General features: G+C 36.1%; 1 protein-coding gene across 1 annotated transcript; it reads right to left on the reverse strand.

Moving 5' to 3' along the window:
- Positions 1–11,753: 11,753 nt before the first annotated feature.
- Positions 11,754–12,698, reverse strand: LOC139040885 (olfactory receptor 5G9-like). The gene has a single exon (XM_070488605.1). It carries the CDS (start codon positions 12,696–12,698, stop codon positions 11,754–11,756), a length of 945 nt encoding a protein of 314 aa, XP_070344706.1.
- Positions 12,699–13,015: the final 317 nt, after the last annotated feature.

Here is a 13,015-nt window from a genome sequence, read left to right on the forward strand (position 1 = left end):
GTAAGTGCTAAAGCCATAAAAATATTAGAAGAAAACAGAGCAAATATTTGCGGCTTTGGGTTAGGCAGTGGTTTCGTAGATAAGACACAAAAGCAAGCAAAAAAATAAACATAGATAAATTGGACTTTTTCAAATCTAAATATTTTTGTACATCAATGGAGACCTTGAAGAAAATGAAAAAGACAAGACAGATGATTGGAGAAAATATTTGCAAGTCAAATATCTGATAAGGGGCTTGTATACAGAATATATAATAATACTTGCAGTTCAAAAATAAGAAGACAAAAAACCTAATTAAAAGATGATCCAAGCATTTGAATAGATATTTCTCCAAAGAAGACAAACAAATAACTAATAAGTACATGAAAAGATACTCAACATCATTAGTCATTAGGAAAATGTGGATCAACACCACAATATTATACCACTTCACACCCACTAGGATTGTTACAATCAAAAAGACAGGAAATAACTTGTGTTGGTAAGGATAAGGAAAAATTAGAACTCTCATTCCTTGTTGGTGGGGCTGAAAAGTGTTACAGCTAATTTGGAAGACACTTGGGCAGTTCCACTAGATGTTACATAGAGATTCAACATGTGACTCAGAAATTCTATCTTACATATCTACTGAACATAAATGAAAACATATGTCGATACAAAACTAGTACAAGAATACTCATAACAGCTGTCAAGAAGCAGAACAACAAAATGTCCATCAATTTATGTATGAGTAAACAATATGTCGTTTATCTATTTGGAGATTATTATTCAAAAAGTAATCCAAATTTGAAAGGAAGAAGTGAAATTTTCACTGTTTGTGATGACATGATTCTATATATATAGAAAACCCTGAAGAGAACTCCAAAAGTGTTTTAGAAATAATGAATAAATACAATAAGCTTGCAGGATACAATATCAACATATGAAAATCAGTTGCATTTCTATTCTCTAATAATGAAATAGCAGAAAGTAAAGTCAAGAATACAATCTGGTCTAAAATCACAACACAAAGAATAAAATCCTAGGAATAAATTTAACCAAGGAGGTGAAAGACCTATACACTGAAAACTATAAGACACTATTGAAAGAAATCAAAGGATACATAAAGAAATGGGAAATATTTCATACTCATAGATTAGAAGAATATACATAGCTAAAATGTCCATATTACCTAAAGTAATATACAGATCCATTGTCATCCCAATCAGAATCCAAATGACATTCTTCATAGAAATAGAATAAAGAATCCTAGAATTTATGTGGAACAACAAAAGACCCCAACCGGCCAAAAGAATTCTAAGAAAAAGAACAAAGTTGGAGGTATTGCACTCCCTGAATTCAAATTATACTACAAATCTATAGTAATCAAAACATGATAGTAACAGCAGAAAACAAATACAGAGATCAGTGAGACAGAATAGAGACCCAAAAGTAAAAGCTTATATCTACGACAGCTAATCTTTGACAAAGGAGCCAAGAAAATACAATGGAGAAAGGAGTGTCTCTTCAATAAACGGTGTTGGCAAAACTGGACAGCCACATACAAAAGAATGAAAGTAGAACATTATCATAGACCATACACAAAATTAACTCAAAATGGATTAAGGATTTGAATGCAAGACCTGTAATCATAAAACTCTGAGAAGAAAATAGAGAGAGTACACTCCTGACATCAGTCTTTGCAGTATCTTTTCACCAATGTCTCTCAGTCCCTGGGGAGGTTCCAAAGCCTATCAAATGAGCCACTTTTCACCCAACGACTGTGCACTTTTCTTTCTGGTGATTTTAGGTTGCTTTCCAAAGGAGGTGAATGTGTCTGTGGGCCCATTAAGAGTAGGCTTTTTTTCCTTATGTGTTGTAGCTTTTCTGGAGGCACTCCCTATTGTTGTTAGTAGGCAGAAAAGCCAAATATTATGACATTCACCCAGTTGTGCTGAGTCCAAAAGCTGCTTATTGTGGAAAAATTCCCCTGTTCAGATCCCTCACACCTTCAGGGAAGGCTTCAAACGTAGGATTGCTCCCCACCAGCCATGAAGTACCATGGCTCACAAAGTTGGCTTTTTTTTCTATCCAGAAAGGAATTTCTACCTCTTCCACCTCAGTCAGCACTGTCCCTTATTGAAGGGGTCCTTTTTATCCAGTTTGAAGTTCTCTATCAAGGATAATTGTTCCAACAGTAGTTGCACATTCCTTGTGTCCATGGGAGGATGTGAGTTAAGCGTCTGCCTACACTGCCATCTTGACACTGCCCCCTCATTTTTCTTTACTTTACCATGATATAAAGAAAAGTTGAGCACTGTGATGGTTAATCTTTTCTTAACTTTTTTCTTTGATTTTGTGAGAAAGTTTGGCACTGAGCTAACATCTGTTGCCAATCTTCCTCTTTTTGCTTGAGGAAGATTGTTGCTAAGCTAACATCTGTGCCAATCTTCCTCTGTTTTATATGGGATGCTGCCACAGTGTGGCTTGACGAGAAGTGCCAGGTCCACACCCAGGATCTTAACCTAGGAAACTCAGTCTGCTGCCAAAGTAGAGCACATGAACTTCACTACGCCACCAGGCTGGCCCCTGTGATGGTTAATTTTATGGATCAACTTGACTGGGCCATGATGCTCAGATATGTGGTCAACCATAATTTTTGTGTTTCCATGAGAGTGTTTTTGAATGAGATTAACATTAAAATCAGTGAACTTTAAGTAGATTGTCCTCCATAATGAGGGTTGGCCTCATCCAATCAGTTGAAGTCTTGAAGAGAATAAAAGATTGACTTCCCCTGAGCAAGATAAAATTCTGCAGCAGACTGCCTTCAGACTTGAACTAAAACATTGGCTTTTCCTGGATCTTCAGCCCAATGGTGTTTGGACATGAACTATAACATCCACTCTTTCCAGCGCCTCCAGCCTGCCAGCTCCCCAAGCAGGTTTTGGACTTGCCAGCCTCCATAATCATAGGAGTCAATTCCTTAAATCTCATTCTACATATACACATACATCCTATTGGTTCTGTCTCTCTGGAGGACTCTGTCTCATATAAACACCAATAATAATAGCAAACAATTAGTGCTCATTACATAGCAAGACATCATTTTAGTCTTTTTTTTAAAATATCAGTACTTTCATATTTGTTATATTGGTCTAAATAGTTTATAACACTATGAAATTTCAGTTGTGCATTAATATTTGTCAAACAGCATATAAATGTGTCCCTGCACCCCTTCTGCCCACCTCACCCTCTTCCCCCTGGTAACCACTACATTATTCTCTTTGTCTGTAAGTTTGTTTATATTACACAAATGAGTGAAATCATATGGTGTTTGTCCTTCTCTGTGTGGCTTATTTTGCTTAACATGATGCCCTCAACGTCCATCAATGTGGCTGTGAATGGGACAGTTTTGTCTTTTTATGGCTGAGTAGTATTCCATTGCATATATATACACCATAGAAAGATTTTTGAAAGCTTTTTGAAGCCTACTATCTTAGTAATGCTGAAATAATTATTTAAGATATCTTAGTAGACAATTTTATTGTGATTGATAAGCTAATGCTTCCATCTAGTGGCAAAGTTTAACAACATTTTAAGAAGGAACTACCACAGAGTTATTTCACTAAGAATGCTGCCAAAGGTTCATATGAACACATCCTACATTCACTGAGACCATGTTCATACGAAATATCTAAAGAGCAAAATGAGGGGAAAGAAAAAGTACCTCATGAAGAATGTAAAATTGTGTATGTCGTGGTCCTGAAAGCACATTCTGTAAAACAAACTTTGACCCTCTTGTTCTAAAATAACACTGAATATTCAAAACCAGGGTTTTAAGACTTCAGGGTATTAGGTCATTTGGAAAGAATCTTTATAAACACAAAATCAGAGAAGGGCTAATATCAACCTTAAGTGTCAATGATGCTTCATCACATTCCTTTTCAAAATGACCTCAGATTTAACAAACTTCTACTGAATAACTATTCTGTGTCAGATATTGTGCTAGACTCTAGTGATAAAGATGTAGTATTTCCCCAGGACATATGATAAAAAAGATTTCCTTCTTTTCTAAGCTACTAAAATTTTATTAAATTTAATCAGGAGCCGATGGTATTCTATGCCTTTCTAACATCTATAAAAATGATAATACGGAATTTTTATTAACCTAAATAATATCAATAATAATAATAAAAATAGAAATACGTCACCACTTTCTGAGAAATTATCCATAATAGCTTACTTAATTTTATAATAATATAACGCCAGACATAATATTATCACCATTTCATAGGTGAGTATATTAAGAATTATTTTTTGTTTAAGTTATTGAAATATTAAATATTGCTTCTGTTTTGAGTTTTGCAATATGTAGCCTCACTTGTGTAACCTGAATATAACTGAGCCATTTCCATTCAAATTTCTTCTTTCTGTCTCTCTCTCTCTCTCTCACACACACACACAGGAATCTCAATGTATTAAAAAGAATTTCTTTTCCAGGTTGTTTCTCACATTTGTAGGGGATAGGGAAGTGTCAAAATGGTGCATCTTTCTCTTTTTCTCTCCCCAAAATATATTCCTTAAACCATTTTCTTTCCTCAAAGTTCCATTTCAAATAAGTTTGTCTGCCCAACCAGATGTCCTTATTGTCCTCTTTTGGCAACAGAGCCACTCCTTCATTGTAGATAACTTGTCCATCCCACACCTGACAGAGCTGTCAATCAGGAGATCCTGCCTTTCCCAAACCCAGAGATAAGCACTTGATCCAGGTCGAAGTCAGTTAGGAAACCTCAACATTCTGGACACAGACACTAGATCAGTAAGCAGGAACTGGGCCAAATGCACAGTATCTGTTTCTCTTAAAGGGTGTCAAAAGGGGAGAGAGAAAATGACTGGAAACCTTTTCCACCCATCTTCTCTCAACTTTATTCTCTTTATATGCACTGAAGCCTGAAAGACAAGCCAGTAATCAACCAAGGTGTGGTGTGGCTGTTCTGACCCCGCTCTGTCTCCAAAGTGGGATTTGTGTCAGTAGGAATTAGTATTGATCACATATAGAAAGCTCAAAGTTAACAGTAATTTTAAAAATGACTTAAAGGGATTTATTTTCACTGTCATCAAACAAATTTAGAGGTATACAATATAGGGTTGATACGGCTGATATAAAGTGCCAAACATTTTCTCATGGTGCAAGATGACTGCTCAAGGTCCAGCAATTAAATATGCATTCCAGTTCACAAGAAAGAAACAGATGAGAGAAAGGGAACTACTGAAAATCTAAGGAGACTTCCCAGAACCACCTCACAAATCTGCCACTTATGTGTCAGGACTTCATCACATGTCAACACCCACCTAAAAAAGAAATTGGAGGGGCCAGCCTGGTGGCACAGTGGTTAAGTTTGCACATTCCACTTCAGCAGCTTGGGGTTCACTGGTTCAGATCCCGGGTGCGGACATGGCACTGCTTGGCAGGCCATGCTGTGGTAGGCATCCCACATATAAAGTAGAGGAAGATGGGCATGGATGTTAGCTCAGGGCAGTCTTCCTCAGCAAAAAGAGGAGGATTGGCAGCAGTTAGCTCAGGGCTAATCTTCCTCAAAAAAAAAGATTTGGAAAACACAATCTTTTTATATTGGTTTTAATGTGCCTAGCTAAAAATAGGGCATCTATTAAAGATAGCGAGAATTAAAGATGGAATGCCTCTTTAGTAGTTCTGCTGCAGAGGTAACTGGAATCTGACTTCTTTTCTTCTCAGCAATTCTTTTTCCTAGATGATCTTACTACAGTGATGGCATTAGTGTAAGAGCTAAAAGCATAAGTTTCGCTGTCTGGGGATCTCAGTTAGAATCCCAACCTCACTACGCACTAACTGCATGATGCTGCCTCCATCCCAAGATATACTCCGTCCTACTATGCTCTTCTGTTTTTGTAGAAGTGCTGATCTCTAGCTGGTTTGCTTTTATTTGCAAGCCTCTCTCCCTCTAATGGAGTGTAAGGTCCATGAAGGAAGGGAGTTTGCCTGTCATGTTCACTGCTGTATGCTCAGAAAGTGAGATAATGCCTACCAATTAGGAGTCACCATGTATGAATTTGTTAATTCAATAAATTGTTTTGGTAATTAAAAATCCTGTTGAGAAGAATATTTAATACAAAATCCTTTGTTTGAAAATATTTATGATTTATGAGAGTTGAAAATGGGCTAAAATATTTAACAAGAAATCTTGCAAAATTATATATACAGAAATTACTGGAAGAATATAAAGTTTAACACATATTATCTGTACTAACAAAATCATATTACAAAAATATGTTTTTCAAGATCTCATTGTCTTATAAAATACATACATTTATATATTTTTCAATTCAATACATACTATGCAAATTTACGTATATAGGAAGGTATCTGAAATAAATATATCAAAATAGCCACAGTTTCTATACATGATTAGTGGAATTACATATGATTTCTATCTTCTCTGTGATCTACTTTCTAAATATTCTACGTTGAATTTGTTTCCCAAAAATATGTTTTTGTTGCTTGGCCTAGGCAACAATAAAAATGATTTTAAGAATTTAGGCATCTATGTATTATATTCTCACTAGCTAAAAGATTTGGTGATTCAATTTATATATTAAATTATAGAATATCCTAAGTAAATTGAAACATCTTCAAATTAAAAAACATTTGCCTCATAATTGAAGAAAAAGAGTTAGAAACCATGGATGAAGAAAGTGTATTCTAGAATCTGTAGGAAGACACATGCCTCGCATTACACTCAGTGAGATGTCTCAATAGATTACAGAGAAGTCTGCTTCATCAGCATCATGAGATTTGCCTTTAACCCTATTATATCTGACGTTGGGAGTGCTTGTGAGAGTCAAGGAGATTGCAGTAGTACTAGCAGAAAAACAGACACAGTGATCAATGGAATAGAATTGAAAGCTCAGAAACAAAACCAGACACCTACAGACAGCTAATCTTTGACAAGGAGCCAAGAACACACAATCAAGAAAGGAAAATCTCTTCAATAAATGGTTTGGGGAAAACTGGACAACCACGTGCAAAAGAATGACAGTAGACCATTATCTTACATCATACATAAAAAGTAACTCAAAAGGCATTAAAGAGTTAAACGTAAGACCTGAAATGATAAAATTTCTGGAAGAAAATATAGGCAGTACAGTCTTTGACATCAGTCTTAGCAAATATCATGTCTACTCAGGCAAGGGAAACAGAAGGAAAAATAAATAAATGGGGCTAAATCAGACTAAAAAGCTGCAAGGTAAAGGAAGCCATGAACAAAATAAAAAGACAACCCATCAAGTGGGAGAAAGTATTTGCAAATCATATATTTGACAGGGGATTAATTTCCAAAATATATAAACAACTCATACAACTTAACAACAAAAAAAACAACCCAAATCAAAAAATGTCCAGAGGATCTGAACAGACAGTTTTCCAAAGAAGATATACAAATGGCCACAGGCACAGGAAAAGATGTTCAGGGTCCCAAACTGTTAGGGAAATTGAAATAAAAAATATGATGAGCTATCACCCTACACTCATCAGAGTGGTTATAATTAAGAAAAAAAATAACAGATGTTGGAGAGGATGTGGAGGAAAAGGAACCTTCACACACTGCTGATAGGAATGCAAACCTGTGCAACCACTATGGAAAACAGCATGGAGATTTCTCAAAAAATTAAAGACAGAAATATCCTATGACCCAGCTATCCCACTACGTGGTATTTTCCCAAAGAGGTTGAAATCAACAATACAGAGAGATTTATGCACCCCTATGTCTATTGTAGCATTATTTATAATAGCCAAGATGTGGATAAGCCAAGCACCCATCAATTGATGAATGGATAAAGAAGATGTGTTATATATGTACAATGGAATACTACTCTGCAATAAAAAGACAAAATTTTCCTATTTGCAACAACATGGATGCACCTTGAGGGTATTATGCTAAGCTAAATAAGCAAGACAGAGAAAAACAAAGACCACATAATTTCACTCATATGTGGAAGATAAACAAACATGGATAAAAAGAACAGATTATTGGTTACCAGAGGGGAATGGGGTAGAGATGGAGAGCAAAAGGAGTAAAGGACCACATACATATGATGATGGATAAAAACTGGACTATTATGAGTGAGCAAGATGCAGCCTATACAGAAATTGGTATATAATAATGTACAACTGAAATTACAGACTGTTATAAACCAATATGACCTCTATAAAATAAGTTTCAAAAAGAGAGATTTTAGATGTACAGGGGCTTATAGTCAATTCTCAATTCCCTTTCTTGACCAGTAACTCTTTCTTAAGTTGCGTATAAATCTTTCCTTCTTAGAGTGAGACTTAAAATAATGTATACCTTATCCTGATGGTATTTCCCAATATTTCAAGATGAGCAAAATGTAAGACTGTGTGACCAACATTATTTCTCTCATTAGTAACAGCTCCCAAGGGCTTCAAGGGTCAATTTGATCGAATGGAGAATAGAAGGGAGATGCTGGACTGTGATTTGAATCAATTATTGTTGAGACTCAGAGTGGCCACTGGATGACTGTGAATGAATTCCCTGGCCACACCCCTGCATAACTTTTCTTCTGCCAGATTTTGTCTGATGTGCCTAGTGTCACTGACTCATCCCAGAGAGAACATGGGCTCACAAAGCTCCCTCTGGGCCCCAGGCTGAACCCAAGCTATCTGGATCGCAATAACTTGAGTGAAAAAGGTTTTTTGGTTTGGGGCTTTGTTTTTAATGTTACATATTTTTCCTAGTCAAAAATCATAGATAAAGAGATCAGATTTATGATTGTACCCTATAGCATTAAAGTTAGAAATTAGAACCTTCACTTCCAAAAAACTCAACGAGAGGGAAGAAAAAACAAGGGGATTGTTCAAGAGCCTTCTTTGGGTGAGGAGATCCAATAATGGGACCTCGAGGGGATGTATGTGGGTCAAAGTCAAGACAAAGACCATCTCCTGGAAGCAGAATTTGACTTGCTGAGCATGAGGTTTGAACTTTTATTTCTCTTTTCCAGTCAAAGGAGGGAACAAAAATGGTATCCAAAATGGTAGAAACGTAAATCCTGATCAGGAGGTCATTTGTTTGCCCGTTCATTCAGAAACATTACAAAGTGGCCTAGAATCATAGGAACATTACCTGTGTGTTTGCTTTGCATGGAATTTCTTTCATTTTTCCATTGCCTAGACTGAGTATGAATTTAAGCCTTGACAAAAAATCCCTTTCTAGGGATTCTCTTAGACTTGATGAGACTTAGTGTCAGAGGCTTCATTCCTTTAGGTAAATCCAGGAAAACTTTCAGGACTAAGAAACAGATATAGAAGCTATTCCCATCCAGCCTAGAGGTCATTTATGATAGAAGCAAGAGGAGAATTATATGCCCTCCAACAGTGGAATGGATTCTCAGAGAGCAAGCAAGAAGTAAATAGAGAATATCCAGATGGTTAGGCCACAAAGTGTGCTATAACTCTAGACACAATTAAAGAGTAACAATCTGAATGTTTGGAATGTGAGTGTTCATTATACTAGCCTACTATTCAATGCATTTAAAAATTCCATAATAAAACTATTTTAAAGTAAAAATGTTTTGGATGAGCGGTCAGAATATTTGATAGCAAATAGTAAGGAGGTGTCTCTTAATGATACTGAAGAAGAATTGGAAATCAACAACTGTCATGACATATACTAATGGTGTCACTATCCTGTGCAGAGTCTGTGTAACATGGCAACTAAATAGAGTTCTGGATTCCAGAAGACATGTATCTATCATGGATGACAAGAGAACCACTTATCAGCCACTGAAATCCAAAGAACCTCTGCTGTAAAGCAGAGCCCAAAACTTTGACAGTTTTCCTTTCAGGAAGAGAAAGAGAAGTCATCTTATTTTACTATTAGCTGCAAATACACACACATCTGAAATTGTTCATCCCATCCTCCATCTAATTAATTGTTTCCACAATAAATAATTGATAAAAATTAAATAGAAAGAAATTCTGAACTAACATCTGAATCCTCTTAATAACATCCTATTGGCACTATTTCTATCTCTGGCTTTCTAGACCATGACTCTTTCTGTTTAAGAGAATTTCATCATTGAAACCGTGACTATCCCCAGCCTATATACCATCTCCATGTTGTGGTATCCACTTCCCTTCACAGCCTGCTAGCTTCGTCTGAACTCAAACCACTCTATGATCAGTCCCTGTAATGTACTAGACTTAGAATAATTGCACTATTCAAAGCAGGTTCAACTATCCCTGGAGTAAGGAGGCATGATTGTGACAATGTCATTCCATCAATATCTACCAAGAAAGCATTTCCTCATCCAGCAAACCCATGGTGAAATTTATTTGTGCAGAAGCTTGAGCCTCTAGGTATACACCCTAGTATCTCCCTGTGTCACTCCTCAAGCATGTCCCACTGTCCTTTTTCTACTCAGGTGTAGATGTTTCTACAATATAGAGATAAATTCTACATTTTTAGGTCATGACCAGCTATCAGAACTAAAATGCCTACAGACTCTATTTTGTAGCAAATAAATGCTTTTCAAAAATCATTTGATCTTCTCTGAAGATAATTATAATTCCGGTTGAATTCTTCAAAATGTTTTCTGAGGGGCAAAAAGGTGTTGAAATATTTTTTAACATTACTCTGTTTTATTACTTTTTTAATTTGGAAAAGACTAATGAAAATATGATATAAATTTTCTCCATTTTAGTTTATAGGCATGGCCTGTTGTCTAACATTTTAGAAGTTTTGTCATTCCTAATTCAGATTTGCATTTCATTTCTAATTTCTGTGGTAAGCTATCCATATATATTTTTATCTGAAAAAATTGGGAAAAATTGAATATCAATTAATCATGTAATAGTTGGAACAACTTAAGAGTCAAACATGTTGAAAGGCATCTGGAAATTATTAGCAGGGTTTGTCATTTAGTGGAAAAATAAAAATATGGCATTCTTTTGTTAATGTTCTTCATTTGCTTGTCCATATTCTTCTTTTCTGTGACTATCATGGCATCATATTTTTAGAAGACAAGAATAAGGAAAATAGGTATAAACAATATTAAAAGAAACATGATATGGGAGATTCCTTTAGTTAAAAAAAAATCATTTCTGGGGCCATCACAGTGGCATAGTGATTAAGTTCACGTGCTCCACTTCAGTGGCCCAGGATTCATGGTTCGGATCTCTGATGTGGACCTAGCACTACTCAGCAAGCCGTACTGTGATGGTATCCCACATAAAATAGAGGAAGATTGTCATAGATAGCTTAGAGCCAATCTTCCTCACATGGTTACACAAAAAGTCATTTCTAAGCCAAGTAATTGGCCTGTTTGGTATTTTTAATTCTGTATTTAGGAGTTCAGGGAACATTTATCTTGTTCCAATGTACCTCACGTGGTCTGGACATTTACTGTGGTACAACTGGCTGATAGTCGCTAGGTAGTTCAAACATTTATTGGATTGTATCATATTTCCAGTAATGAAGGTGTATGAGGAAGCAGAATTTCTCTTACTCTGTGGGTGACTGGGAATTTTTATCCTCTATAGGGACATGATGAAATGCAGCTTTTTAAAAAAAGTATGTTCTAAAGTAAAAATCTTATAGAAGGACGGATATATGCCATTCCCCAAATTCTGCCAATTATTTAGCATCTTTGGATGATGACCAGGTAGTCTAGCCATGTCTGGAAGCTTTTCTTTTTATCTATTTACTTTAGATGGGAATTTAACTTCTGATGCAAAACTGCCTCTTGGTGACTGCCCTGTGTATGGCAGCTTTTACTTCTTTATTTCTCAAACTATAGATGAGAGGATTCAACATGGGGATTACAGCTGTGTAGAACACTAACAAAATTTTATTGATGTCCAGAGAAAAAATTGAACCTGGCCTCACATAGATAAAGGAGAGAATCCCATATGAGATAGAAACAACTGTGAGATCAGAAGAGCAGGTGGAAAAGGCTTTGTGCCTCCCATCAGTAGAGCAGATCCTCAGGATGACAGTAAGGATGTAAAAATAGGAGATAATAATGGTCAGGCTACTAATGATTAGTACAGCACCAGCCACAGTGAAAACTAACATTTTATTGATCCAGATGTCAGCACATACTAGAGAAAGAAGAGAGATAATGTCATAGAAGAAATGATTGATAATGTTGGAGTGACAAAAGGGAAGTTGAAAAGCAACCATTGTGTGAGTCATGGTGTTTAGGAACCCAAAGGTATAGGGTCCAGCCACCAGCTCTATGCAGAGTCTCTGGGACATGGCAATTGAATACAATAATGGTTTACAGATGGCCATGTAGCAGTCATAGGCCACGAATGCCAGGAGGAGGCACTCAATAGCCTCAAAGAACCCGAAGAACCACTGCTGCAAGGCACATCCCAGGAAAGAGATGGCTTTCCTTTCAGCAAAGAAGTCAGTGAGCATCTTGGGGCTCACAAGTGATGAAAAGCAGATGTCCACAAAGGACAGGTGACTGAGGAAAAAGTACATAGGAGTGTGAAGGCGGGAATCGATCCAGATGAGAATAATCATGCCCAAGTTTCCTGTCATGGTAACAAGGTGAAAAAGCAGAAAGAGCAAGAAAAGAAAGACTTGCATCTGAGGATGGTACTTTAAGCCTTTGAAAATAAACTCTGTGATCCTTGTATAGTTTTCATCAGCCATTGGTTGGTTTGGGTCTCGATAGTGAGAAAACCTGAAAATTGGTAGTGCATACAACTTTACATTTCTTAAAAGGAAAACATAGTACACAAACGATGAAACTACAGGTTCAATTTAGGAACATTGGTGTAAAAAGAAAGCCTAAATAAAATGCTAATCAAATATAATACAATTCTAAACAGCAATATGGCTTAAATGTTTTAAAGAGAAAATTAGGATTTACTGACAAATTGATGAACATTAGAAAACCTATAAAATTATCTACCACATTTACAGATTAAAATTCAAAACATTATTATTATTTCAAGAGAATTTTTAAA

Source organism: Equus asinus, chromosome 17 (assembly GCF_041296235.1).
Source record: "Equus asinus isolate D_3611 breed Donkey chromosome 17, EquAss-T2T_v2, whole genome shotgun sequence".
NCBI classification, from domain to species: domain Eukaryota; kingdom Metazoa; phylum Chordata; class Mammalia; order Perissodactyla; family Equidae; genus Equus; species Equus asinus.

Bases quoted from the DNA above. Each gene is read 5' to 3' on its own strand.
- LOC139040885 (XM_070488605.1), bottom strand. From the start codon at position 12,698: ATGGCTGATGAAAACTATACAAGGATCACAGAGTTTATTTTCAAAGGC.